Source organism: Lathamus discolor, chromosome 11, assembly GCF_037157495.1.
Source record: "Lathamus discolor isolate bLatDis1 chromosome 11, bLatDis1.hap1, whole genome shotgun sequence".
Classification (NCBI taxonomy): domain Eukaryota; kingdom Metazoa; phylum Chordata; class Aves; order Psittaciformes; family Psittacidae; genus Lathamus; species Lathamus discolor.
Genome location: NC_088894.1, coordinates 1,376,642 through 1,402,651, shown reverse-complemented (window position 1 = coordinate 1,402,651; position 26,010 = coordinate 1,376,642). Strand labels below are relative to the sequence as shown.

Sequence of the window (26,010 nt, the reverse complement as noted above, 5' to 3'; positions counted from 1 at the left end):
GTCCCCTTATGGAACCGTCCCCTTGTAGCCCTGTCCCCTTACAGAACCATCCCCTTGTAGCACCGTCCCCTTGTACCATGGAGGATCCTGCAGGATCAGGACACAGAGGGATGCTCTCAGCCCACCCAACCCTCACTTTCCCAACCAGACCACGAGACTCCAAGTGATGTTTTGGGATGGATCTTTCATTCACCCCCCCAGGCTTTGAGCCTCGTGCTGGGGCTCTGGACGCATTTTCCATCACGCAAGCACGGGGCAGTTGGTCTCCGATGTGAATGTGAGTCTGGCTGTCCCAAATCCCATGAACTACGGACAAGCAGGCAGCCTTGCCCATGGGGCTTTACCTCCTCTGCTGGGACAGGTTTGGGAGATGCTTTGGCCCATGAGAGCAGCAGCTTTCCCCAGCCTGGATGCAGCCTGATGCCGTGCCAAGCCTGCCTTCCGCTGGGGCAGCAGCACAGCGGTACCCACATCCAACCCCACCACCAACAGGGCCCATCCTGTCCCGGGATGCTCAGGGCTGGTGCAGCCCAAACACAACTCCCATGGGATTCAGACACTGCAGGAGCCCTCAAGAGCTGCGGGATGGGACGATGGAGACGGGGAGCAGGGGACGGATGCGGCCGGGGGAGCCCACGCAGCGGCTGAGGGCAGGAAGAGCGCGGCAGCATCGCAGCAGGCGCCGCACGCGGGCTCTATCAGTGCCCTGATCTGGCAGCGGCTGCGAGCAGCACCGGGGCCGGCCCCTGCACCCCAGCGCCTGTGGTTTGGCACCACCGCCGGCACCAACGTCTGCAGCGGGGGCTGCCGAGAGCCTCGTGCTTGTGCTTAATCTCTGCGATGTGAGGGCAAAGCCGCTTCCTGCCTGCTGCAGGGCACGGCCCAGCATGGCACAGCATGGCACAATGGGGCACAGCACGGCACAGCACGGCACGATGGTTCTGCTGCCACAGTGCCAGCCAGCCCCAGCGAGTACCAGTGAGATGGGGTCAGATGGTTGTAAAGCAGTTGGGCTACAGCACCATGGGACCATCATCAGAGCATCACCTCCGTGATACAGGGCATCCCTTGGGGAAGGGATGCTCAACTCGCTATGGGGAGGAGAGGAGGAAAGGTTGAGCACTGGGGGGCAGGGGGGGTTCAAAGAGCTCTGGGCGCTCATCCAGCTCTACAGTGCATGTCTGGCATGGGTTGAAGCTGCAGCACTCATGTGAGGTGAGCAGCAGCAAGCGCTGTGCTAATGGTCCCCAGCTCCAGCACTGAGCAGAGCCCCAGAGCTTGTTTTGGCAGCTCTTGGTGCTGCGCATCCCCATCCGGGCTGGTGGGTGCACCCGTCCACAGCCACGCTGTGCCCGAAGCTGCTCTCCCAGCACCAGCACCCACCACAACAGGGGTTTAGATCCAGTTTTAGGTGTTTTTTCCTGACACGGGTAACCCCATCTCAGCCTTTTAATGGTGGTTGGGAGATGGCAGCTTCTGGAGGCACCTCTGTCTTGTACAGACCCATAAGGTGGGAATGGGTGACAGGGACAAAGCAGAGCCTGCAGCCTGCTCTGCCCCAAGGCACAGGTCCCCATAACCGGGGGTGTTCAGTGATGGGAGAGAAGCTGTTCAGGGCTTCCTGGGGGCTGGATGGGGCCCTGCTCCCTCCAAGGCAGAGGGAGGAGGATGGAGACCCCTCACTCACGGCATAACCCAAGTGATGAAGGGCCTGATCCTGCAGCACAGAGCCACGGGGCCGACCCCACCACCACAACTGGTCCCAACCCCATTGCCATCGTGGTGGCAGCACCATCTCTGTCCCACCGGGCTCCAGGTGGCACCCAGCACCCCCAAACCACCCATCCCAGGGCACCCAACGTCAGCCTGGGTTGGGATGGGACAAGGATGCTTAAAGGAATATAAACTACATAAGGAAAGCCATTGCGGGGATGCAGCCACCCCAGTGGGCATGGGTTCAAGGGTGCCCATCCCGGGGGGGCTCAGCCCCCTGGAAAGCCGCTCCCATGGGTACCCCGCACGGTGGGAGCACCCTGGGGTGCTATAGGTTGGTGATGTACACCTCCAGGCCGTTGGCCGCCATCCTGGCCGCAGCTCTTTGGGACCCCCCAGCCCAGATGTCCCCAACGCTCTCATACAGGTTCTCGGGGGCCTTGTCCCGCTTCACCATCCTCTTCCAGTTGACATCCACGGCCTCATAGTCCGGGTCGGGGCCACGGCCCTGACTGGTCCAGGCTCTGTCATTGATGGACTCATAGCAGGGGTCCAGGGGGCCATGGGCTGCCAGGGACCAGGACCGGGCCTGGGCGCCCTCCTCCCTCAGGGGCGATGCAGGGACCTGGGTTTTCTTCTTGGTGGCTTTGCAGACGGTGGAGTACATCTCTTCCAGCTGCGCGTGGAAGGAACCAAGGCTTCACTCAATGGGTTGGGTTGAAGGGACCTTAAAGCTCCTCCAGCTCCAACCTCTGCCACGGGCAGGGACCCCTTCCACTGGAGCAGCTTGCTCCAAGTCCCTGTGTCCAACCTGGCCTTGAGCACTGCCAGCGATGGGGCAGCCACAGCTTCTCTGAGCACCCTGTGCCAGCGCCTCAGCACCCTCACAGGGAAGAGCTTCTGCCTCATCTCCAACCCATCACCCCTTGTCCTGTTGCTCCAGTCCCTGATGAAGATTCCCTCTCCAGCACCCCTGTAGCCCCCTTCAGATATCGGAAGGTTGGAGGCAATCCCAGCCCACTGGGGTATCCCCATGCCCGTGCCCCCCTCCCAGCTTCCATATCCCAGGAGGATGCTGACAGCAGATCAACCGTTGGGGATCCCCTTTGTACACAACACAGGGAGCGTTTGGCAGGACACAGAGAACAGCATCGCCTGTGTCTGGGGTCTTGGCTTCATCCTGACCCCGAAAACCTCCACTGGTACCACCGCTGAAGTGTAGTAGCCCCATTTGCGCTAGGTTGGCATGCTCTGCTCAACACGGGCACCCCAGGGATGCACGGTGTGACGTTATCCCCCACGTACCCCATCCCTGCCACCCCCAAAGCCGTACCTTCGCCTGGGGGGCACCTCCTGAGCCATCCCAGCACTGCAGGGCCTGGGGGGGCCCCATGGCTGCAGCCGCATCCTGCGCCTCCACGGGCATCCCCTTCCTCACCTTGCGCACGCAGGCGTAATCGGCCGCCCCATGCACAGCCCGAGGGGGGGACACCGGGGCCTCCTCTCCCCCCGTGGCCACGCACTCGTAGACGGTGTCGGGCGCCGGGCGCCGGCGCGGGGGGAAGAGGAGGTTGGAGTAGGTCTGGTCCGGGGCCGGGGGCTCGGGGACCGGGATCTGCGGCAGCTCCCGGTGCAGGAGGACTCCGGCGCCGTGCTGGGGGTCAGCAGGCGTGGGGCTGGTGAAGTCCAGGCTGGCCGGGCGCTGGGCTGCGGGGAGGGGAGATGGGGATGGAGCAGGGACCGAGCCCGGCGCCAGCGCCACGGCACGGGGGTGATGCTGCCCCGTGCGCACCGGACCCCGCTGCTGCCATGGGCACCAGTGCCTCTGCTGCCATGGGCACCGGTCCCTCTGCTACCATGGGCACTGGTCCCCGCTGCCGCCATGGGCACTGGACCCCGCTGCTGCCATGGGCACTGGTCCCCACTGCCGCCATGGGCACTGGTCCCTGCTGCCGCCATGGGCACTGGTCCCTGCTGCCGCCATGGGCACCGGACCCTGCTGCTGCCATGGGCACCGGTCCTGGCTGCCGCCATGGGCACTCACCATCATCCCCGGCCTTCACCCGGTAGAGCTCGTGCAGCTTCGTGTCTGACTTGCTGAGCGACCGCAGCTGCGTCTGTCTGAGCAGGGACTGCAGTGGGGACACGGACCCTCAGCGCCAGGGATGGGAGCTGGGGGGGTTGCAGCACCCCCAGGGCTCATCCTGCTGCCCCAGCTCGTGCTTACCTCATCCACCAGCTTCACCCCATCCGGAGGGAGCTGCTTCTTCCTGCCCTTGCTGTGGGGAGAAGCGGGGCCCAGCATGAGGCTGCGGGTGAGGAGCAGGTGCCCAAAGACCCCGAGCTGGCCATGATGGGCATCACCGGGTGCCCCTCACTGGGGCAGCGCCCCCCCCAAACCCATCGCCCTGCTCCATTACCAGCCCCTCAGCAGGGTCCCTGTTGGCTGGGGAGGTGTTGTTTGCATCCTGCATCCCACCAAGCCATGGGGGCACCCCTGGCATCACCCACCCTGCCCATCCCGGTCACACCTCAGCCCTCTCCGGGCTGCTCCTGTGAGCCCTTTGGATGCAGGGGGGCTACCAGGGGGTAGCAAGGCACAGGGGTGCAGGATCAGGCCAGGCGGAGCTGCTCTGGGGCTGTAGTTTAGGCTCAGGGCAAACAGAGCAGCAGATCCCGATGGCCCCAGCTCAGGACAGGCACCAATGGGGTCTCTCTGTGCACCCCCCCAAAGGCCATGGAGGGGTCCCCATGCCCAGGAGGGAGGGCAGAGGAGCCGCGGGCAGCACCTACCGTCTGCAGGCAGCGCACAGGGCGCCCAGGTAGACCAGGCCACCGAGCAGGGCCAGGGCAGCGCCCGCTGGCAGCAGCGGGGTCCCCCCCTGCCCCTCGCCCCCAGCTGCAGCCATGGGGCAGCCGCTTCCAGCACCGCCGCGGGGCCGAGCTCTGCGGAGAGAACACAGGAGGTGGGGTGGAAGTGGGCTCAGCAGGGCTGGGGATGGGGCTGCAGGAACCCGCAGCGCAGTCCCCATGCAGGGAGATGCTCCAGAGGGGATGCCCAGGGACCCCCATTTTCTGGCCAGCCGCTGCCCTCCCCACGTCACCTCCGCTGCTTCACCCCGGGAAACATCAGAGCTCGGGGTCACTGCTTACAAACCAACCCCGCAAGACTCAAGCTCCCAAGTGGGCGCTGAGACGTTGAAACGGGGCCCCCAAACCCCTCCGGGACACCCCGAATTGCCCGGGCGCTGTCTGGGGACACGGGGGTAGGGGTGGCCCCGACAGGAGCAGCAAACAGCTGAGTCAGCTTCCCGGAAGCAGGGCGAGCTTCACCCTCCCCATCCCCAGGTCTCCCCCTCCAAGCCCGGTGGGATTCAGCCCCATCGATCCCTGCCATGAGGGCGGCGGGGTCCCCGGGCGCTGCAGGAGCTGCAGGGTCACCACCGAGCACCGACCCAGCCGTGGCGGCTCTCGGGCACACACGGACCCAAGCCTCCTCCACCAGCATCACACACAGGATGCCAGGCCTCCGACCACCTTCCTCTTCCTGAAGGAGAAGCCGTGCCCTGCCCGAGCCCGGCCCTCTTCCCTGTGCCTTATCCAAGGGAAGAGGTCCCCCCTGCAAACCAAAGCGGAAGCAAGGCCAGAGCAAGCAGTGCAGAGGCCCAAAGGTGCTGGGGAGCCCAACACAAAGAGCAGAAGCTTCCCACCCCATCAGCATCTCACACCTTTCCTATGGTGAGATCCCATCCCATCCCATCCCATCCCATCCCATCCCATCCCATCCCATCCCATCATCCCTGTCCCTGCTGAGCCATCAGCAGCCGCAGAGCAAAAGCTGCCACCGCTTCACCTGCACCGTGTCCAGCCAACGGGCGCTGCTCCCAGCTCTGCGCAAGCGCAGCCCCATGCACATCCTGCACCCAAAACGGGCTGGCCTGGTACCCGAGGTGCGGACGCCAGAGGCTGGAAACTGCCTGATGCAGAGGGAAACGAAGGCAGTTCCCAGCGCTGGGGTAAAGCACGGCTTGAAGAAGCCTCAGTAGCTGATCCTGAGTCCCCAAGTAAGATGGGGCTGGGAGATCCGAGCAGCGGAGCTGGGGACACGGGGATGCCATGGGGCACCCTGAGCACCTCTTACTCACCCCCTTACCTGTCTGAACCCAGATGAGCCCTGGTGAGGAACCCCCCTGCCCCGGGTGCCTCTGTGGTGCTGCAGCAGCCCCATGGCGGCACCAATGGCTCCCCTGCACCCCGCATCACCCCACAGCATCCTCATCACCCCACAGCATCCTCATCACCCCACAGCATCCTCGCCCTGCCCACTCGAGCACCCTTTTATCTGAGCACTTCCCACGCCTTGGGGCACTTCCCTTGGCTGAAGCTTTAACCCCTGGAGAGCGAGGCAGGATTTAGGGACCGACGGGGCTGGATGGACCGGCTGGGATCAGAGCTGGGAAGGGACCGATCCCTCCCTGGTGCCGTTTCAATCAGACAACAGCGCCTTCCTGTCCGGGCACACACGGAGGACAGGGATTACCGGCCACGCGGGCATCGCTTTGCACAGCCCTGGCCCAACTCGTTGGGCTCATCGAGAGGCTGAGCTCGGGGCAGAGCTGTGCAGGGTCAGCAGGCACCATTCTAAGCAGGGACCATGGGGCTGGTGCTGGGCCAGAATGGAAGTGGGAGCTTTAAGAGGCACACACGGGGCAGCTCATCTCACAGCGGGTGTGTTTGCCAGTGTTTAAGGTTGAGGGATGGAGAAGCTTCCTTAGGTTGACATGAACAGAGGCTGCTCCTGCCCTACTTTCTGTTGCGGTTCTGACCTGCAGAAACAGCGCCTGCCCCTTGGTGCACTGAGTCACTGGGGATGCCGCTTCCTGGGACAACGCATTGGTTCTCCCAAAGTGAGGAACGTGGGAGCAGAACGCAGCGCTCGGCCCGGCTGGGATGGAGCAGTTCGCAAGGCGACGTCTCCAGCAGCCCAACGCCCACCTGCACTGCTGCCAATGGAGTTACCGATCTCCCCATCCCGGGGCTGCGCTCCGGGCTCACACACAGGCTCTCATAAGGATCCACAAGGCTCTGAAGGCGAGAGCGGTCGCAGCCCGCGTACGTGCGATGCGCACCCGGAGCCTCCGAGCAGGAGCCGGTCCCTGCAGTAAGCCCTGAGCACGGGCACCACCAACGCAGGTGGTTTCTTACCCCAGGACGTGAGTGCTACAACAGGCCCAGGGCTCTCTCCTGGGCTTCACGCCGCCAGGATTGAGTTGACGGTGGAAAACCGAGCGCTGCTGCTCCTGCCCGGCCTCGGGTTCATCCGCCCCGCGGAACCCCAGCGCGCTCAGCGCACGGGGACCACAAGAACGGCTCTGAAGCTCCCAACGGAGCGTTTGCGAGAAACCAAGGCAAACATCAGAAGCCGATTCCCATCAGTGCCTGCAGCAAACCCAGCGCGGGGACCCTGGGGAGCTGCAGTGAGAGAAGAGCCCCAAGAAGCAGAAGTAGAGCTTTTACTTTCAAGTATGAAAAAGGAAAACCCCGTAACAGGCACCATTGAACCTGCCCTGGATGGGGCTTGGAGCAAGCTGCTCCAGTGGAAGGGGTCCCTGCCCGGGGCAGGGGTTGGGGCAGGAGGAGCTTTAAGGTCCCTTCCGACCCATGTGGGACGCTACGAAGCGCAGTTTTGAAGCCTGAAGGCGGGTGCCCCGCTGCTCTGCTCGAGGTGACACCGGTGCGGCATCTTCCTTCCCTCCTCCCTTCCGCGCTCACTCGGGCGGAGAGAAGCTGAGAACCTGCTCGAGAGGTTTCCTGCAGAGCCGAGCCGCAGCAGACGCCAGCAGGGACCTCGGGGCGGCAGACAGGGGAAGCCAGACCCAAAACACGGGATGGGGGGATGATGGGGATAGATGCGGGTTTGCTCAGGAATCACAGCGACCACAGTGGGTTTCTTGCCACAAACTCAACAGTTTCCAGTCATTTCGGGTCTCGATGCCCACGCTCTCTCCAGCCTCCTCGCCTGCAGCCAACAGCTCGGCAGTCCCCAGGAGCCATTCCACACACGAGCAAAACCCTCCCCACGAGACAACCGGGAATCTTTCAGTGGAGAACCTGACTCCCCACCTCTGCACTCACCAGCTCACCGTGGAAGGAACCGGCTCCCACTCAACCCCCAGACTCAAGACCCAGCAGTACTGAGCTCAAGCTCCTTCTCTTCCTTTCCAAGCCCAGATGCTTCCCGAGCACAAAGCATGGAGCAGCACAGCGCTTTCAGCCCTCCTCGCAGCCTGAGTTCACCCCAGCTCATGCTGCCCTGCTGCAGAGCAGGGATCCCGCCTGTCCCATCAACCTTACTGCAACAGCATCTCCAACAGCGCTGCAATTCCCATTAGATCAGGCGGTTCTAAAGTACTTTTCAGCCCCTGCTTTAGCCGCAGAGACCTGAGTTCACGAGGCAAGAAAACCACCACTTACCTTGCAGAGACTCAAAGGCTGGTGACTGTGAAGGGCAGGGATCCGATCATGCTCTCTTCCCTTGCCACCCGACCTGCAGGATTTGGCTCCTTTTATCCCAATGTTATTCCTTGTTAGGGGCTCCCGAACAGTTCAAACATCTCGATGTGAGCTCTCCCGCTCCGATTCAGCTCCTTCCAGAGCAGATGGCTCCGAGCAGATACCATGCAGCGCACACCACAGCTTCCTGGGCTGCCGAGGTGGCTGCTGCACCCAATGGGAGGCTGCTTTCTCCCCACCCTGGCTGCCAGCAGCACCCACAGACGGGCTCAGCAAGAGCACCCTCTGCTTCCCACCCGGCTGGTTTGAGTCCCAGCCCTCTATCCCCAGGCAATGTAAGGCAAAGGATGGGTCACCGCAGACGAGCATTCCCTTGCAAATGAACGCTGCCTTACGAGGAGAGAGGGATCAAATAAACCCCGACTTTATTCACCAGGGATGTGAACTGCCTTGGGAGGGAGGCAGCAGCCGTTCCAACAGGACTCTGGTAAGGAAGGCTGTGGAAATCCCAAGGAATGGTCAAAGCACGGCTCAGCCAAGACACAGGGCTGATAGTTCTGAGAGGGGCGATGATGTTAGATAGTGTCAGAGCACAAACCAAGCCCAAGGAGTTTCTCTGCCCACCTCAGCCCACCAGTGCTGCCTCAGTGCGCACTCAGGCTGAGCCGGGCACATTAACACCACTCAAGTGTGGGAAACAGACAGTCACTTGTAAGGGAAGGGCACTGAGCAACCCTTGTTAAACCCTTGAGTTAAGCCCAGTGCAGAGAACCCAAGTTCAGCACAATGAAGATAATACAGCGAGAAACAGACCGATGCTGATGACTCAGGGCAGCCCACAGCACCTTTTCCATCAGCAGAGTCCATCAGAGCAGGATCCAAGAGCTCTCCAGGAGGAAAAAGTCACTTAGAGGTTCCCTGATGTCCCTCTTGTTCACTTCTGCTGTCGCTGTGTTTCCCAAGGGGTGGCTGTAGCGATGCTGAATCCCACAACTCTGATCCCTTCTCCTTCAGCCTCAGGCTTTCTGTGGAGTTTGTTAGCCTTGGCCAAGCTGACACCTTTACAACAGACAGAGAAGGTGGTACCAAAGGAGCAAAAGTTTCCATCAGAAAAATGACCCACGGAATAAAAGGAAACCGATTCCTTAAATGAAGGAATAAAACGATCCTTCAGATACTGGCGTGAAATTGAAAACATTTATTTCTTCTAAAAGCAATTTCACTGCACCAGGCCCACCAGAAACACTCTGATGAAGCCATCTCCTCTGGGGCAAGGAGTGGCTGCCACCAATGCACAATGTAACCTGGGGGAACACATCCTTCCTGTCCAGCCTGTCCATGCTGCAGGCAAAGGCGCTTTGCTTGCTCCACCTGCCTCCAGCCGGGCCTGAAGCTCTGCCACAGGCAGGGCTGCATCGCACAGACCCATCTCAGTGCTCAGCCAGGGCCCGGATCTGGGTCCTGAGCGGGTTTAAGAAGAGGACCTGTGTCCAGCGAGCCACTTGGGACAGAACAACCGGGAGGTCTGAAGTTCTGTTACTCTGCTCTTATCCCCGCCAGCTTTGGCACTCCACATGTGAAACCACGTGGCTTCCCATGCCAAGTCAATGAGGCTACAGCATGTCCTGGGATACTCTTACACCCAAAGAGATGAAATCTGAAGCTTGAGGCAATGAGTGCCCACCTCCAAGCTGCCAGTTTTCTGTCTGTTCATTACACTGAGGCTACAAGGAGCTGCTCCCCACCCCCAAACTGTGTTCTCAGCTTAATCCCCTGGCAAAACCTACAAGGCAGAGAGCAGCTGAAGCCATTGGCCTTTGTTGTTTTCACCCTGCTCTGCTTTGGGACCCTGCCTCTGCTCTGTGTCTGTCAGCTGGCTGCCAACACAAGCCACAGTTGACGCAGGATGTGGGGCTTTCAAAGCCCCTCCTCAGCTGGTGTGGAGCCAGCAACGTTACCACCCGAGGAGCTACAGACTCTGTAGTGATAGCAAAGGGAAGAAGTGTGCAAGAGAGCAGAGAATCCTGTTTCTTGTGGCCAGCCCTCATAGAAGGCTCAGGCTCACTGACTGCTTCCAGGATGCGTGCTCCTCCCCTTCCCAGCAATGCTCAGAGCCATCTGGGTTTAGGAATGACTGCTTTTCAGCCCATTTTCCAGGCTGGGCAGCCTGAGGTCCGGAGGAGCAGGAAGGCTCCCCCAGGCTCTGAGGCTGTGAGCACCAGGGCTGGCTGGAAGGACCATCACTGCAGTCAAACGCCTCTCTGAGAGACTAGAACTGAGTCATCTTCTTGTGTGTGTCTGCTTTCTTCTGCTCCTGCTGCAGACTGGCTTCCTGGGCCTGCAGCTGCCCCAGCTGTTTGTGGGCATTAGCCAGCTTCTCCTTCAGCTGAGCCGTAGCAACGCTGTGCCTAGAAGCAAAAAACATAATGGCAAAGTCATCCTGCATGGTAAGACCAAAGGCATGTCATCATCCCAGGAGGGTTTGCCCTTTCCTGTGGGATCTGCACGAGCGACCTGCTGAAAGCCAGGAAGAACCTGATGCTCAGCACAATCTGGGCTAGAAAACATCCTCCTGTGATGCTCAACAGCACGGCAGAGGTGGGCATGAGAAGGGAAGATTCCAGCACCTTTCCTCTCGTCACCACAGCCTCAATTCCAGGCAAAGGACCCCAGACACATCTGCCAGTGTCAAAGCTGGTCTGAAGCACACACTAGTCTCTCTCCTCCTCTTCCCCTTAGATCTCATCCACACACATCACTTATTCCTCCTATACCTTCTCCCAGCAGCCCCAGAATTCTCAGTCCCCCCTGCAGTCCCGAGGCTGTTTTCCTACCGCCCAATGTTGCGTTCCAGGGCCTGCTGGATTCCTATGATATCCCTCTGTGTTCGCTCGATCTTCTCTACTGTCTGGAGCAGGCGGACACTCAGTTCTTTCCTGGTGCTCTTGCTGGCATGGTAGATCTCTTTGCTGGTCTTCCTGGGCACTGCCATCCCTCCAGCCTTCTCCCCAGCGCTCTTCCCTCGCAGCTTCTCATTCAGGAAGTCAAACACATTGTGGGAAGGCTTCCGGCTGCTCCCCTTTGCTTGGCACTTCCTGGATTTGCCTGGGTCCAGCTTCCCCTGCTTCCTTCTCTGGAGCACCTCCGCACACTGGTCGAGGGACTTCCCTCGAGGCAGCACCACGGCCTGCACTGGCTCCACTCGGCCCTGTGAGTTCTTCCCTAACCCTGAGGAGACACCAAGCGATTGCAGTGAGTGAGGACATCCCCTCTCCGAGCCACCTCCCGCCACAAGCTCACACCGACAGTCACAAGCTTGGAACAACTCAGCAGGCACAACAAACAAACTACCATCCAAGTCAAGGGGAGCAGCAAAGGCCACAGCACGGTGGATGCAGACACTATGAGAGGAGCCTTTGATGGCAGAAGATGGGATAAGACACCCGAGGCCATCAGTCAGGCTGGTTTCTGTCAAACCAGATTCAGCCCCATGTTCTCAGCGTCTCAAGTCAGCTTCTTCTTCAAACTGGTTTGGCTCCTCTGGGAGGAGCAGAGACAACTGCAAGCAGCAGACTGCCCTCCCAAAGCCCCCAAGGCTCAGTGCAGTTTGTGTAGTGAGAAGCTGGTTGAGCAGGCTTTGAAGTCTGTGTCTAGAGCCAGGAGATGCTTTAACACAGACATCAGAAGCTTCATAGATCAGTTCCCTTCCACCTAAAGCCTTTGAACACCTCACACAACAGTTCTCACGGCTTTCATCATCAACTTGACCATGGTTCCAAATGCCTCCGATTTCTGTTATTACCATAGAGGGGCTGGTACACACATGTGCCTCTACTTCCATTAACTGAGTTATCCCTTCTTGCCTCCCAACACAGCTGTGATTCCTCACACAGCTCCAGCCTTATCTCTTCTCTTCAGCACACGGAAGTTTTAGCTTCATCCAAAACCCTGGTTTTCTTATCTAGCTTTAGGAACCATGGAGGCAGTCAGGCTCTTGCAGCACCAGGGTGCCTTTCTTTCTCCCTTACCTTTCCCAAACTCGTATCCCATCTGAACAAGCAATTTGGAGCCGATACCACGAGTATGAGCTTCCCAGCCACCGAAGGAGGAGCTGCATGCAGGAGACCATTCCCCATTCTCTGGAACTCTTGAATCTATCACTGTGGCACAGGAGAGAAGAATCGGTGAAACATGGAAGTGAAGCTGCTATGCAAAACCTTCATGTGGGCATCCTCACAGCATGAAACCCCCTCAGTACAATGTACTTTTCACACCCCAGAACCATTTGGATGCTCCCCCAGCCCTATTTAGTTCCTATTGAACTCTCGCTTTTATGAACATTGCATAGCAAGTCACTTAAATGAGATTTCACTTGATTTAATGCATGCATCACCTCACAGTTCCAGGCAGACTCCTCCAAGAGTCTTTAAGCCTCTTTTCCTTCCTTCCAGGATGGTGATAGAGTGACATATACCATCAGAATAAACTTTGGCACAGTGGCACATCACACTTATCCTGTGCCTCCGGCTCATGTCTCTGGTATGAGACTCCTTTAGGCCACAATGCTTAATTCTGTGTTATTAGGATGCAATAATCTCTATTAGGTGACATGTAAAGAGCTCCAGGACACAACTTTGTCCCTGGGATGTAACTGTGGCACTGGCACAGGGACGGTGCTGCCTGTTTCATCTCAAAGAAGTCACTTGGGCTCTCTTTGTGTCAGCTTTCAATTGTGAAACAGGGCATGGCTGCTCCTGCAACCTCATCGAGGCACTGGAAGGACCAAACACTCAGTTACTGGGGTCTCTACTCTCATGTAGCTACACAAAGCTCCCAGAGATGAGGAGGTCTCCTCACTCACTTATTAGCTCAACTCAGCCAGGCACATAAGAAGCAGACTCTGAGCCTGGAACTCTGTTTAAAACCCTCTTCTTTCACATACTGGAAGTTCCCATGGAAACCTCCAACCTTCATTAACCCACAGCCCAATAGTTTGCATAAACCAAAGGTTTTAGTTTGCAATTGTAACATGCCAGCTAATTACTGCTCAGCAACATACAAAGAGATGCTCTGCTCTTGCATCAGAGATGAGACACTTATAAGGGCAGCACCAGGAGAGTAATTCCATAGGTCCCAGAGAAAGGCAGACCTAGATCTCAAGCTGTTTTGCTCGCACCTTTAGCATAACCAGAATCATCAACACTGTCTTCATCAGACTCGGCAGCCTCTTCACTTCGCAGCGGGGGAATGACACTGTCTCCTTCCACAACAGCTTCCTTGAGCAGCAGAGAATCAAACTTCACCGTGTAGTAACCACTGTCAATGTCTATAGAAGGAAAAGCAAGGACCAGAGTCCAGTAAGTATCTAACTGGCAGAGGGCTTTCTAAATCAGGGTTAGCTCCAGGGAATGATATGGGAGAGAGGGAGGCCCAAGGAACATGTGTTTTAAAGAAAATCTGTTTTTCCTTTGTGGTTTTGTCTGGGAGGAAGAAGCACCCACTGCAGTGAAAAGCTACCTCCACAATGCCTGTGTTGAGGCTTAAAGGTTCAGTTCTAATAATTAAGATGGGCTGTTGGAAACTGAATCAAAGAGAAGTTAAGACTTGCTCCCTTTGACCTAACAACGGGCAAAGAAAGATGGAAAGAGAGAATTCCCAGGCCAGAAGCCTGTATCAGCAGCTGATGGGCAGGGCCAGTCCCTGACTTCTGGTTAAACAAGAGGAGATGATTGTAATTCTAACCCAATATGCATGCAAATCCCTGCACCACCTGTCTCCTCCCTTCCTGGGCAGTTATCAGTCATTTCGTAACACAGTCATTTCCTTTCCACATTCCTGATCTTTAGGTCTTCTTTTTGTCTAACATTCTCCTGTTTCCTGGCCTATCCCCTTCCCAAATTTAACAAAATTCAGAGTATTTTCCAAGCTATGCCAAGATTTCCAGTGTAGGGCTGCAGCCTTTCTACCATTAACCAAAACAGCCAAGTTTTACATTCATGTAAGCACCAGCCTCCATCTTCCACATGGAATCCTGCAAAGCACACTCAGACTCACCAGTTATCTTTGCTGCGTACCATATCCCATCACTGTGCTTCGCCAGGCAGGAGGAGCCCACCTCCAGCGTGCTCAGGTTGGGCTCCTGGAACGGCTGAAGCTCCTCCACAGAGACCACCTGCCCATGGGAAAACCTGCCAGGGAAGGGAGAAGAGGAATTATTGACCTCATTGGAGCAGGCTGGAGATAAAAGTGCAAACAAGTTGTCAGGGGTGATGCATCTTCAATGGCCTTTCGGGTATCCTGGAATGGTTTGGGTTGGAAGGGACCTTAAAGCTCCTCCAGCTCCAACCCCTGCCACGGGCAGGGACCCCTTCCACTGGAGCAGCTTGCTCCAAGCCCCTGTGTCCAACCTGGCCTTGAGCACTGCCAGGGAGGGGGCAGCCACAGCTTCTCTGGGCACCCTGTGCCAGCGCCTCAGCACCCTCACAGGGAAGAGCTTGTGCCTAAGAGCTCATCTCAGTCTCCCCTCTGGTAGGGTAAAGCCATTGCCCCTTGTCCAAAGCCCCTCTCCAGGTTTCCAGTTGGCCCCCTTAGACACTGGGAGCTGCCCTAAGGTCACACAAGTTATTAATTTTTCACCTTGAACATATTATTTATGTCGTATAATGAAGAAAGCATCCCACCCCAGAGCATCAGGCTCTCTTTCCTACTGATACATCCAGTAGGAGAGTTCACAGGTCCTTTGGGACGAGCAGGGTCTCATGGATACATAGGTCTCTAGTCCAACTCATCAAGCTGCTCAAGGCCTTACCCAGGGAAGATCTGAAGATCTCCACAGCTGGAGACCCTCTGGCCTCTCATGAATGCTTCAACTACTGACAGCCAAGCTTTGCTGGTTTAGTTTAGAATGCCCAGTTATTAATGTAGCCACTTGATTGGGTGCAGTTGATTCTCTGCAACTTCCCCATGGGATTTCCCACCTCACCTCTGCATCAGCGGAAGCAAACAGCCAAGCTGATGCCACTGCACCAAAACACACTTTAAAACCATAAAAAGGCCCAATTTCCTTGGGTAAAAAAGCCAAACGTGGCACTTCCAAAGCAGGTTTATCCCTCGGAACACCAGGGCATCAGCAACAGAAGGACTTAAACCCCTTCCCACCCCTTTTTCCTTCTTTACCGACAGTTTTCTTTGAATCTGCATTTGTCATCCAGGAAGAAGGGACAGGGCTTCAGGGACTTGTGAGTTGGGTACAGGTAGAGCACTCGCACCCCTGCACTGCCATCTTCCAACTCCTCTGTCCCCACAATCATGGCATTGTGGTACTCCAGCGTCCCCCAAGAGCTGTAGTAGGGAGCTTTAACCTTCATCCCACTCAATCCCTCCTCCTCCTCCTCCTCTTCCTCTCTGTCAGACTCCTTCTCCTCTTCACTGTGCTTTGATTCATTTCTGTCATCAGTTTCCTCATCCCTCTTTGATGACATCTCACTGTTACCAGCTGAAGGCTTCTCATCAGTTCCAATCTCAGCAATGGCTTCTTTAAAGGCAGCATACTCCTCATCTTGGGCAGACGCGTCTGCGTTGGTGCCCTGCTCCAGGAGACCTCCTGGGGTGGAGGAGGAGGCAGCGTTTGTATCCAGAGTAGCCAGAAGTTTGCTCTTTTTGACAGACACCAGGCTGGACTCGGTCAGTTCTATCAGCTGCTTTAAATCCTCCTGCAACTGAATCAAGTCCGACTGCTGGGACGGGTCCAGGCCTGCCCCCAGCGCCAGCTCCACTTGCTGCAGCTGGGCATTGTAGGTCTGAATTGCTGCTTCCAGACTCTCTTCCTCCATTATCAGCAAAACAAAGGCGTGCTTAACTGTGTCCTTTACGGGAACTTAGCACGTACCCAAAGTTACTTAAAGACAGCACCTTTCTGGGTAACAAACCCGTGTCCGCAGAAGCCACCATCCACCCCCGTTCTGCTTCTCCCCTCGGAAGGAACCAGGCCGATGCTCCTGCAGCAGAGAGGCAGCGAAAGGCGATGAGAGAGCCAGAGGAAAGGCCGGGCCCGGCCCTGCCCTCCCCTCTCCCTCCAGGGCGCCGAAACACCGCTCCTCCAACGGCCTGGGCGCTGAGGTGCGACCCCTCCGCCTTGGGGCTGGCGGCAGCTCCCGAACAGGCGCGGCCGTGGCGGCCCCACTCACCCCTCAGCTCCCCTTTCCCTACCGCACCACCGCCATGACACCCCTATCACCTCCTCTTCCGGCTTCTGTCGCTGACTCAGCGCTTGCGCACTGGGTCCTCCCGAGGCATTCTGGGAGTTGTAGTCTCGTTCCGGTACCCACACAACGCTCCTCACCAGCGCCAGAACTACATTTCCCAGAGCCCCCCGCGGGGGATGGCGCCGGTGGTCGGTGCTGATGGCGAGCGCTGAGGAGCGGTGCGGCGGGCGGTGTCTCCGGTACCTGGTGAGGAGCCCGCGGGTTTCGGGCTCTGCCCTCCGCTGCTCCGCGTTCGGGGGGCGGCAGGGCCGCGGCTGGGCTCAGGGCGGCATTGTGAGGCGCTGCCGGCCCCGGCAGCCGGCCCTGGGCCGTGAGGGGGAAATGGCGGTGAGGGCCGGTTCCCCCCGTCCGGCTGCGGGGGGGGGGGGGGGTGTCTCTGGGCCCGTCAAGGGTACCTTGGTGTCCCGAAAGGGGAGCGGGCCGGGGGTTGTCCCCGATCTGTGGCCTTGGTGCCTGCCGTAGGACACCCCCCTGCGCCCTGAGGTGCGCCGACCTCATCCCGAGTGCCCAGCCCCAGAGGCCGCTCAGCTGTGGGCTGCTACAACTGTGTTTCCCCTTTAGGGAACGGCGTTTGACTTCGGAGTATTTCTCTGCACGCTTGTTCGCACATAGTTGCCTCGTAAAGTCTTTGCCTCGAGGTTTTGTTACTATTTAAGCAGAAGAGTTGTCGCAATGTTGTGTGAGTCAGATGTAGTACTTGGTACCCGTGCTTCTTCCTGCATCTTAGCAAATCTTATCATAGAATCCTAGAATGGTTTGGGTTGGAAACTCAACGCATCCAGCTCCAACCTCCGCCACGGGCAGGGACCCCTTCCACTGGAGCAGCTTGCTCCAAGCCCCTGTGTCCAACCTGGCCTTGAGCACTGCCAGGGATGGGGCAGTCACAGCTTCTCTGGGCACCCTGTGCCAGTGTTTGTGTCACTTTGATTCTTAGTCTTGTGCTTTCGGCAGTTACCTGCCTTGTCTGCATGGCGTTGCAAGACGACAGAACACTTGGATAGTGGGTACTGTAACAGCGTTTGTTACTGGATAAGGCTTAAAGTAAGACAAGCAGGAGATTTTATGCAATTCTGAGATTCACTGCCCTTAGTTCAACCATTAAAGATCCTGTGATACTGTTATATATAGCTCTTGTTTAAGCCCAGAAGCAGACAGAATAGCTTTCAAATGAGGGTTGTGTTTGCAGTACACACTGGGCACTATGTGCAGAAAGAGGTTAAGCTCTGGAAGATAATCCCTCACTTGCATTTAAAGACTCAGTCTTGAGTTACTCGCACAATCTCCCTCGGATCTGTGATTTATCCTGGGATTGCTGAAATCTGACAGCTACTGATAAAAGAAGAACGTCATTTCTTTATCTGGTGTTGGGAAACGTTGTGGAATGCGAGACTTTTGGGAATGATCTGTTTGCTAATGTTTCCTGGTACTTGTTGCAGGAGCAGGATGTATACTCTGCTGTCCGGGCTCTATAAATACATGTTCCAGAGGGATGAGTACTGCGTCTTGATCCTTGGTTTGGACAATGCTGGGAAAACTGTAAGTGCTGGTTATGACCAGGTGTGGGGGGGGGCACACACAATTCTACACATCCACCAGACAGGATGGATTGGATTGTGAGTTATTTTAGTGATGCCACACCAAAGAAGCAACTTTTCCCTCTAACTTAGCATAAACCTTGAAGGTTGTAGCTGGGGTTTTGCTAATCCCATAATCACCCACAATCCCTTCTTTCCTTGCTAAAATCGGGAACAAGAAGAGTGGTTTGTTCTAAGGTTAGGCAGGGCAGTGTCTGTTGGAGTTGGATTCCGCAGAAATGCAGAGGCAGGTTTGGGTTAGGGTTACCCTAAGCTGAGACTAAATACAGCTTCTTACTCCTTTTCAGACCTTCCTTGAACAAACTAAAACCCGATTTAACAAGAACTACAAAGGGATGAGTCTGTCCAAAATCACAACCACTGTGGGCTTAAACAGTAAGTAAATCTCTCTGGAGTTCTTCAGCTTTGCTGCAGTTAGACAAGAGCTGGTTCTTGTTTGAAATGGTTAGAAACTGGCAAGGGCAAAGTAGTTCCTAGGAGCAGAAACCGAATCCCCCAACTCCCTGTGTCTTTTGTAAGAGAATAACATCACCTTTCTTAGCTTATGAGTTAAAAACCTGAGGTCTTAAACCCCCACGTACTCCCCTTGAGTGCTACACTCCAAGATCAAGCTAAACTTCCCTGGAGTTGATCCATTGCCTTGATTCTGGTATCATTTGCATTGATATGACTCTGATATTAGTGTTGCTCTTCGTGAGGGTATTTTGCTGTTGTTGAAAGTAGCCACTGAGTGTTCCTCTGGAAGTCTGTTCTACCCCACACTTCTTAAGGGGATTTGCAGGTGTTTGTGCTCTAAAGACCACTTTTCATTTTCATTGGATTTTGTCTTTTTTCCTTGTAGTTGGTACTATTGATGTTGGCAAAACTCGGCTCATGTTCTGGGATCTGGGGGGACAGGAGGAGCTGCAGTCTCTTTGGGACAAGGTGGGAGATGCTTTTGTTTTTCTTTTAGAAATGGTTTTGTCTCTTTTAGAAGCATTATGATCATTTAGTAATGATGCAGCCTTCTTGGTAACACTTATATTTAGCGTCAACACTTTTCCAGAGATTCACCTATATCTGTGCAAGACTCAAAGATCATGCTTAATATTTGCATTAGTGTTTACAAACAGCACTTACCAACCTGTACCTGAGAGTTGTGTCAAAATTTCACCCCGAAAACCCAGGAAGGGGAACAAATGAGTGGATAAATGCACTAATGTCTCTGTTCTCCTTCCAGTATTATGCTGAATCTCATGGAGTGATCTACGTTATTGACTCTACGGATGAGGAGAGGCTCTCAGAATCTAAAAGAGCTTTTGGTGAGTACATTGGGTTTTACCTTCACTGTGATTTCACAGAGTTTGGGGCACAGTTCACTCATTGCTGTCACATCCATTCCCGTGTCTTTGAAGCCAGTTAATGACACGTCTGCAGTGTTCTTCCACTTTCTTGTTGACATCTGTCTTGTCTGTAACCCAGGACTCACCTTTGTGGCCTACAGTCACCTTGAAGGAGCCTCTTTCTTCCTTCCTAGGTTGACTTAGTTGATGGCAAGCATTTGCACAACTTTATTTTCCAGAAGTGACTAAAGCTCTGGTTTTGTTTCTGTGCTTCACAGAGAAGATGATTACCAGTGAGGCTTTGGAGGGGGTTCCCATTCTGGTGTTGGCCAACAAGCAAGATGTAGAGGTAAGATTATTACAGATTTACTTCTTATGTGAGCAAATAAGCCTTGGAAAGGTGAGCTCTGCATTCATGTTAAATATGTTTCATGTTCGTGGGCTGATCCTGTGGCACTTCCCCACTGCTGGAAATAATTGCCTTGAATTTAGCTTTAACTGATTTTCTCCTCCAACCCTTTTCCAGTGGTATAAATGAGCTTACTGCAGGCACGTCCATCTCAGCTGTTTTGAGCTCCTTACGTAAAGATAACAGACTATGTAGTTATGCTTGGTCTTTCTTGCATCATGACTTGGTATCTTGATACTGTTTTTTCCTGTTTATTCAGCAAAAAGATGTTTAGTGCACTTTGTTTATGCTGCTCTGCTGCTACCTGGGAGCAGCCCAACAAATGCATGTGAAGCAATATCATCCCTTTCCCATAACTAGATAAGATCTGTTCAATGGAACATTCTGTTTGTCCCAGAGCATTCCATCAAAACCAGCAGTGAGTTCCAAGGAATGCTTTTTCGTGGTAGTGAAATTTGGATTCTTTGTAGCATATCCAGAACTGCAGACCTCTTGTTTTCTGTTTGACAAGTTAGTGGACGCTACAGTGTGGCTGCTTAGGAGGCACATCCAGGGCAGTAATCACCTCCTCCGGCATGGAAAACAGGGAAGAGGGTGCCTAAAGTCTCCATGGTATTTTCCATGTTTTCCTCCTTTCCACGCATTGTACCTGGAATTCCAGTGCTGCAGTTCGAGGAATTAATCTCTAGATGGAGCCAGAGACTTCCAGTGCGGTTTGGAAGTACCAGCCCTGGCCGCTGTGATGAGTGTCTGTTTTCAGTATGCAAATGTAACCCAGATTCTTTCCCTGGATTTACACCTCTGTCAGTGAGTGTTCTTGTGGGAATACTGGAGAATTCCATAGAAACCACTTTGGTTTTAAATGAGGATTTGGTTATGCTTCATGTGTGCAGCACAACAGATTTTTCACATGATTGTAACATTATCTAGTCTTAGAAATAGAAGAAGTTTAATTGCACTTAAAAGAGAGCATGAGATTGAGACAGAACTGCTGATTTGTGCTCCTGACTTGGCTGTGATTACTGTCTCTTCTGTGTGATACTCTCATATTTCCATGCAACAGTACAGCTTCACAGCAGGGAGCAGTCTGCACTCTTGCCTTTAGCTGTTGAGAAATACACTATATGCAGTGACTTGGAAAGCTGCTCCAATTTTCCCTGTGGCTGTGTATGGATATTTTGGTAGGGGTGTACTGCAAAGACCAGTGCTTCTGGCACCCTGTTCAGACTAAAGAAAAAAATGGGGACTTTGTATATGACTGGAAAGAAGTATTTGGAACAGGTTCTCAAGTTAAAAGCTACAACTGAATCCTTGCCCTTTTAGGGACCAGGCCACAGATTTAGGGTTCTGTTTAATTTGGGGTTCTGAACTCTTCATAAAAGGAGTTTGGTTGTGCAGGCAGGTCAGTCCTGGCTGCACTTTGTCTTGAAAAGCCTTCATGAAACAATGGTTTATGGTGCATTCCTTTGGGGAAGTCAGATTTGTCCAGTTGTGTGAGTTTCCTCTGGAATGTAGGGTAGATGCCGTCACTCCAGAAAGGTCAGATGTGGATTTTATTGTAATGGTGCACTGTTTATGTGATCACAGAACCAGCTTCCCTAGTTTGCTCTTGGTTTGTGTGGTTTCAGTTGAGAAGCAAAACACATCTCTAAACAAGTGTTTTGTAATGTGGATATGGAGGTGGAAAAGAGGGGAACTTGGAAGCCACAGCTGACATTTTCTCCCAAACACGAGAAGCTCAGATGCTCTTTGTTGAAGTGATGGGTAATGTGCCTCATCCTCTGCTGTAAGACAAGATTCCAGGGGCACGGCTTCCCCTTAAGCACTAAACCAAGGCTTCTCTGAATTGATGCTTTAGTGGTGTTACTGTGCTTCATCCAAGGGGAAAGGGACATTTCCCCAAAGCAGGGGTAGGGTTGTGATTCAGCAACATTCTGCTGTAACAGTGTGAATGGTGCAAAATCTCCTCAGAGGCAAAGCTCTTCCTGATGCAGATGTCTATGGAGAACAATGGCTGAACAGCTTTTGGGGAGTTAGGGCAAGCCATGATTGTTTCAGAGGGTGAAAAGGGAAGTGATTATCCTGGATTAAGCTGGGGGGAAAAATGGCTACAGCACCACTTTGCTATGGGAAAAGTGGACCTGTCAAAGGCCTCAAAGATGGAAAAGTTGAAAGAAGTTGGTTCTCCAGCTGTTGGAGTTCTGAAACTACCAGTTTCAGAAGGCTTTGTAAATAGGTGTTGTCTTGGGGTGGTTTGACCTTACAGCGTTGTGCCACCCTGACTGAAGCACAACTGTGGATGTGGTAGGATTCATTTGGAAGAAGGTCATCATCTCTTGTAGTGTAGAAAGCAAGGTCTTCTGGTTTCCCTTGCAGACTTGCCTGTCCATCCCTGACATCAAGACAGCATTTAGTGACTGCATTAACAAAATTGGGAAGAGAGATTGCCTGACCCAAGCCTGCTCTGCTCTTACTGGGTGAGTACGAGAACAGATGGGGTACTGGTTAACCGAGCAGCTGCAGGGAGTCACACAAGCAGGGCAGTACTATAGGATTTAATAGTCCCTGAGGGGAGAGCTGTACTTCTTTCCCAGCAGATACAGATCTCCGTTTGTGAACCTTGAACTTGCACAGGGTCAGTAACTTCATCTGTAAATCCCACATATGAAACACAATGGAAATATGCCGCTGGCTGAGAGCAGTGGGATGTGGAGCTGCTGATTCTTGTGCTTTATCATCCCTTCCCTGTACACAATAATCTTTGCAGTCATTGCCTTGCTGCAGCTCCTGGCTTTTGTGTAAGAAATCAGCTGGAAATACAGCTGTTTCTGACACTGCCAGAGGGATGAGTGGTGTTCCGTTGGTGGTGGTGTAATTATGCTCTTGCTTTTGGATTTCTTGGTGTGCAGATGAGCTTTGTAATGTAGGTAATATTACAATCTCCAGTAGTGCTCTTACGCTGGGGATGCTTGTGGCTTAAGATACAGGGACTAGAGCAGACCAGCATTTGGGAAGCTGATTCTTCCTCAGCTGCACAACACGCAGCTGCTGCCATGACCTTGGCCAGCCCACTAGATTCTTGATACCTTGTCGTCACTGTTGTGCATTGAGTCTTGTAATATTTTGGTTGCACTTTCAGTTCTTTGAGTGAAAAGTGCGATTCGGCATAGGTCTAAAGTACTGTCCCAGATGGCCAGAAATACTGCTGTCTGAATTGCTGCCTGTACTGAATCCAGAGCTTTCAGATTGCTTTGGATTTTATGTGTATTATTATACAAGTTATTGCAAAGGATAAGAAAAGCTGCTTAAACCATGAGAAAAAATCTCTGTCGTCTGCATTGCTAAGACTCAATGCCATTAAGCAGATGAATAACCCAAGAACAATGGTTGAGCACTGACTAGAAGAGAAGTAATAGATAATAACCTTCTGCAGTGCAACTTCTTCAGTTGTGTGGGGTTTGTACAACACCTCTGTGTGGAATTTCCTTACAGAATTTCTGTCTCAGTTTGCTCTGACATAAACTGGAAGTCCTGGCTGGGAAGCTCTGCAGAGCAGAGAGGTGCTCTCAGGTAGTTTGATGCTTGCTCATCCCAAGGTTTCCACAGAGCTAATGACTAATTAAATGGGATGTAGACTTGTACAGGCACCAGAAAAGTAAGGGATGGAGTTTATATACTGGTTAAAAGCAGTCAGGCTCCCATTGTTTGCGTGTGTGAGAAGCTAACATAGTAATGCCAAAAATAACCCTTCACTTGCTCTTGTGGGGGCTCAGGGGCTGCATGAGCCATGGTTTTGTTCTTGGATTGAAATCTTGTCTATTTCCTTAGCAAAGGAGTGAATGAAGGAATCGAGTGGATGGTGAAGTGTGTGGTGAGGAACATTCACCGGCCCCCAAGGAAGAAGGACATCACGTAAGAAGTTCCAAGTCAGCCAAGGAATGGACAGTTTTCTTTTCACACAGTTTTGTGCTCCCTTTCAAGAAGGTGGTCCACTGGATTTCTATTACACCTGATTCTTTCCTAAATTTGGAGACATTCTCTTTCTGTGTCTAAAATACTTGAGCAGAGGATTCCAGCTGGGGTTGGGGGTGGGAATCTCTTACAATAAGTATTAAGTCATTGGCCAGAGGGTGTAGACCAAGTGGCAGCTTACACATTGCTGCAGATGCAAAGGACTTAATTTTCTACTGTATTACTTTGTGATTCTTGAGTTGTTAGTCTAACAGGCTGGAGGCCAGCGGGATGAAGGAACTCTTGAAGGAACTGTGTAGGTGAATATGAGAGGGGAGGGAGAGCCTAGGCAATGGCTGTCCCTTCAGACTGAGAAGATACCACACTGCTCCAGCCCCAGAGTTGCTGTAGGGGGTGTTACTGGCCCTGTTATGCTGCTGTTTGTATAATGGGGAGGGACAGTGTTGATTATAACTCCATTTTCAGTCGACATGTTGGTTTGTAACTTTTACCTGTGGTAAATGCAGATGTGGAAGCCAGCAACTGCACAAGGGTACACTGTTTAAAATGGGTGTTGTGAAGAGGACACGAACTCCAGAAGCACTGCCTTGCTTTGACTGCCAATCTCTTGTGCATTCTCTTTAATGATAAGAATAATCGGTATCCTCTGTAACTGGAATGAATTGAAGCCCACTCTGTGATCTAGGCTGAAAGCTGAACCTCTAGGCAGGGAGAAATCAGTATGCAATAAAGCTTCCTACTTCTTTGAACTTCTCTTGCTGAAACAGCTGCTGTTTGGAAATAGTGGTACTTAACCCTCTAGTTTTTTGACAGGCAAGAAAGAGCAGAAAGGCAGCTCTCAAAGTCAAATAGTGCTCACTTTTTATGTAGCCTACCCAGCTAGTCATTGTGCTGATGTACCACTAAGATCTCACCAAATATATCCTCTTACATGTGTTTTTTACAGTGGTTTGGCAGTGGGTGAGTTATTCCTGCCACTGGTTTACTCACATTGCTAAGAGGACATTATTCAAGCTCTATTTGAGCGTTAGTACTGTTTGTTTAGAGACACGGCTTCTGTCAGAGGACTTTTCTGCTGAACTTTCTGCTAAATGTTCTCCATACAATTCATTGCAGGATGTTTTAATAAGAGAACATAATTCATTCCCTTTGACCCTTCCATTTTGGGTCAAAGCGTGAGGGCAGCTGGACTGTGTCGTTGAGCACATCACGTCAGTGGAAATAATTGAACACTGGAAAGCAGAACCTTACTCCTCAATAGCACTAGGATAGCAGAAGGCCACACCAACTGTCAGGTGAGAGATCAAATCCCTTTCCATTGCTTGTGTAACACAGTACCCGAGGTTAAATACGAATGGTGCCAATGTCAGGGCCATATCCCAGAAGAATTAAACTGTGGTAGATCTAACCCCGGCACCAGGGATGTTATTGGGCTCCATTAGACATAGTGGGGGAATCTTACACGCTTCTGAAGGTAGAGGATCCCTTGAAGACCACTCACCTGCTGTAAGAGGTGGCATCTTCTCGAGGTGCTGCATGTGATGGGCTGAGAGCTTGAGGTGCACAGAAGTGGTGGACACCAGTGACTTCTTACTTGGCCATCTCGGAAAGCCTGAGTATCCTTGTGGTCCTGGCACTTGTTTTGGTTGGCAGGGTTGATGCTTAAACTGAAGATGGAAAACAGTGACTTTGCTGAAAGACAAAACACTTTAGTCAAGTAATTTGAAATGTCTGATTAATGGGACAGCGGGGTTTTTCCAAGCTTTCCACATACTCTTCTCAGATCTCTTCCTTTCCCTATTCCCTAGGAGACCATGAAGGAAAAAAGCCAGGTTTGAGTTTGAGGCTCTAGCTGTTCTCACAAGTATCTAGACACAAAGACTGCTTTGTGGCACATATCAGCAGGAAGTCTTAAAGCAAATCCTTCTGACTTCAACATTCCAAGTTCTCAGAATGATTCATCAGTTGGGATACATAAATATGAGCCTGCTCTGATGTGCACAGAAAACCAGGGAGGATTTCTCTGAAATCAGCAGTGAAAAGTGTGGTATCATTGCAGCTTCTAGAGCAGTAACTGGTTACGTGATGGGGCACACACAGGCAGCTGCTTGGCTCACAACACCTGCTTTAGGAAACAACTTCACCGTCAGGTTTTTCCACCACCACAGATACCTGATACTGTCGAAAGCTTTCCCAAGTGCTGGAGAAGCCAGCAGGTAAAC

General features: G+C 53.4%; 3 protein-coding genes across 7 annotated transcripts; 1 reads left to right on the top strand and 2 right to left on the bottom strand.

The window, feature by feature from the left end:
* Nucleotides 1-167: 167 nt before the first annotated feature.
* LIME1 (Lck interacting transmembrane adaptor 1) lies at nucleotides 168-9,315 on the bottom strand. 2 transcript variants are annotated; one of them, XM_065691823.1, is made up of 6 exons: nucleotides 8,188-9,315; nucleotides 4,507-4,659; nucleotides 3,941-3,992; nucleotides 3,758-3,845; nucleotides 3,047-3,420; nucleotides 168-2,389 (listed from the first exon to the last, which is right to left on the bottom strand). In XM_065691823.1, the coding sequence occupies exons 2-6, from the start codon at nucleotides 4,620-4,622 to the stop codon at nucleotides 2,042-2,044; spliced, it is 978 nt and encodes a 325-aa protein (XP_065547895.1). In that variant the 5' UTR covers nucleotides 4,623-4,659; nucleotides 8,188-9,315; the 3' UTR covers nucleotides 168-2,041. The 2 variants fall into 2 exon arrangements, with proteins under 2 accessions (XP_065547895.1, XP_065547896.1); XM_065691824.1 differs by having other exon boundaries at nucleotides 3,152-3,420.
* A 94-nt stretch (nucleotides 9,316-9,409) lies between these two features.
* On the bottom strand, nucleotides 9,410-16,798 carry ZGPAT (zinc finger CCCH-type and G-patch domain containing). Of its 2 annotated transcripts, XM_065691792.1 has the most exons (7): nucleotides 16,463-16,798; nucleotides 15,403-16,223; nucleotides 14,281-14,414; nucleotides 13,403-13,552; nucleotides 12,255-12,386; nucleotides 11,061-11,454; nucleotides 9,410-10,634 (listed from the first exon to the last, which is right to left on the bottom strand). In XM_065691792.1, exons 2-7 carry the CDS (start codon nucleotides 16,056-16,058, stop codon nucleotides 10,496-10,498), a joined length of 1,605 nt encoding a protein of 534 aa, XP_065547864.1. In that variant the 5' UTR covers nucleotides 16,059-16,223; nucleotides 16,463-16,798; the 3' UTR covers nucleotides 9,410-10,495. The 2 variants fall into 2 exon arrangements, with proteins under 2 accessions (XP_065547864.1, XP_065547863.1); XM_065691791.1 differs by lacking the exon at nucleotides 16,463-16,798 and having other exon boundaries at nucleotides 15,403-16,426.
* On the top strand, nucleotides 16,572-24,537 carry ARFRP1 (ADP ribosylation factor related protein 1). 3 transcript variants are annotated; one of them, XM_065691836.1, is made up of 8 exons: nucleotides 16,572-16,676; nucleotides 17,927-18,026; nucleotides 18,373-18,460; nucleotides 18,927-19,009; nucleotides 19,305-19,386; nucleotides 19,686-19,756; nucleotides 22,193-22,293; nucleotides 23,650-24,537. In XM_065691836.1, exons 2-8 carry the CDS (start codon nucleotides 17,934-17,936, stop codon nucleotides 23,657-23,659), a joined length of 528 nt encoding a protein of 175 aa, XP_065547908.1. In that variant the 5' UTR covers nucleotides 16,572-16,676; nucleotides 17,927-17,933; the 3' UTR covers nucleotides 23,660-24,537. The 3 variants fall into 3 exon arrangements, with proteins under 3 accessions (XP_065547908.1, XP_065547906.1, XP_065547907.1); XM_065691834.1 differs by having other exon boundaries at nucleotides 16,573-16,676; nucleotides 23,645-24,537; XM_065691835.1 differs by having other exon boundaries at nucleotides 16,578-16,678; nucleotides 17,916-18,026; nucleotides 23,645-24,537.
* The last annotated feature ends 1,473 nt before the right edge of the window (nucleotides 24,538-26,010 follow it).

Bases quoted from the DNA above. Each gene is read 5' to 3' on its own strand.
- LIME1 (XM_065691823.1), bottom strand. From the start codon at position 4,622: ATGGCTGCAGCTGGGGGCGAGGGGCAGGGGGGGACCCCGCTGCTGCCA. The intron at 3,846-3,940 runs GTAAGCACGAGC...TCCCCACTGCAG, and splicing joins GGGTGAAGCTGGTGGATGAG to TCCCTGCTCAGACAGACGCA. The intron at 2,390-3,046 runs GTACGGCTTTGG...TTCCACGCGCAG, and splicing joins GAGGTGCCCCCCAGGCGAAG to CTGGAAGAGATGTACTCCAC.
- ZGPAT (XM_065691792.1), bottom strand. From the start codon at position 16,058: ATGGAGGAAGAGAGTCTGGAAGCAGCAATTCAGACCTACAATGCCCAG. The intron at 14,415-15,402 runs GTAAAGAAGGAA...CTTCCCTGGCAG, and splicing joins AGATTCAAAGAAAACTGTCG to GTTTTCCCATGGGCAGGTGG. The intron at 13,553-14,280 runs GTGAGTCTGAGT...TTCCTTCTATAG, and splicing joins GTACGCAGCAAAGATAACTG to ACATTGACAGTGGTTACTAC.
- ARFRP1 (XM_065691834.1), top strand. From the start codon at position 17,934: ATGTATACTCTGCTGTCCGGGCTCTATAAATACATGTTCCAGAGGGAT. The intron at 19,010-19,304 runs GTGGGAGATGCT...TTCTCCTTCCAG, and splicing joins TGCAGTCTCTTTGGGACAAG to TATTATGCTGAATCTCATGG. The intron at 19,757-22,192 runs GTAAGATTATTA...TTTCCCTTGCAG, and splicing joins CCAACAAGCAAGATGTAGAG to ACTTGCCTGTCCATCCCTGA.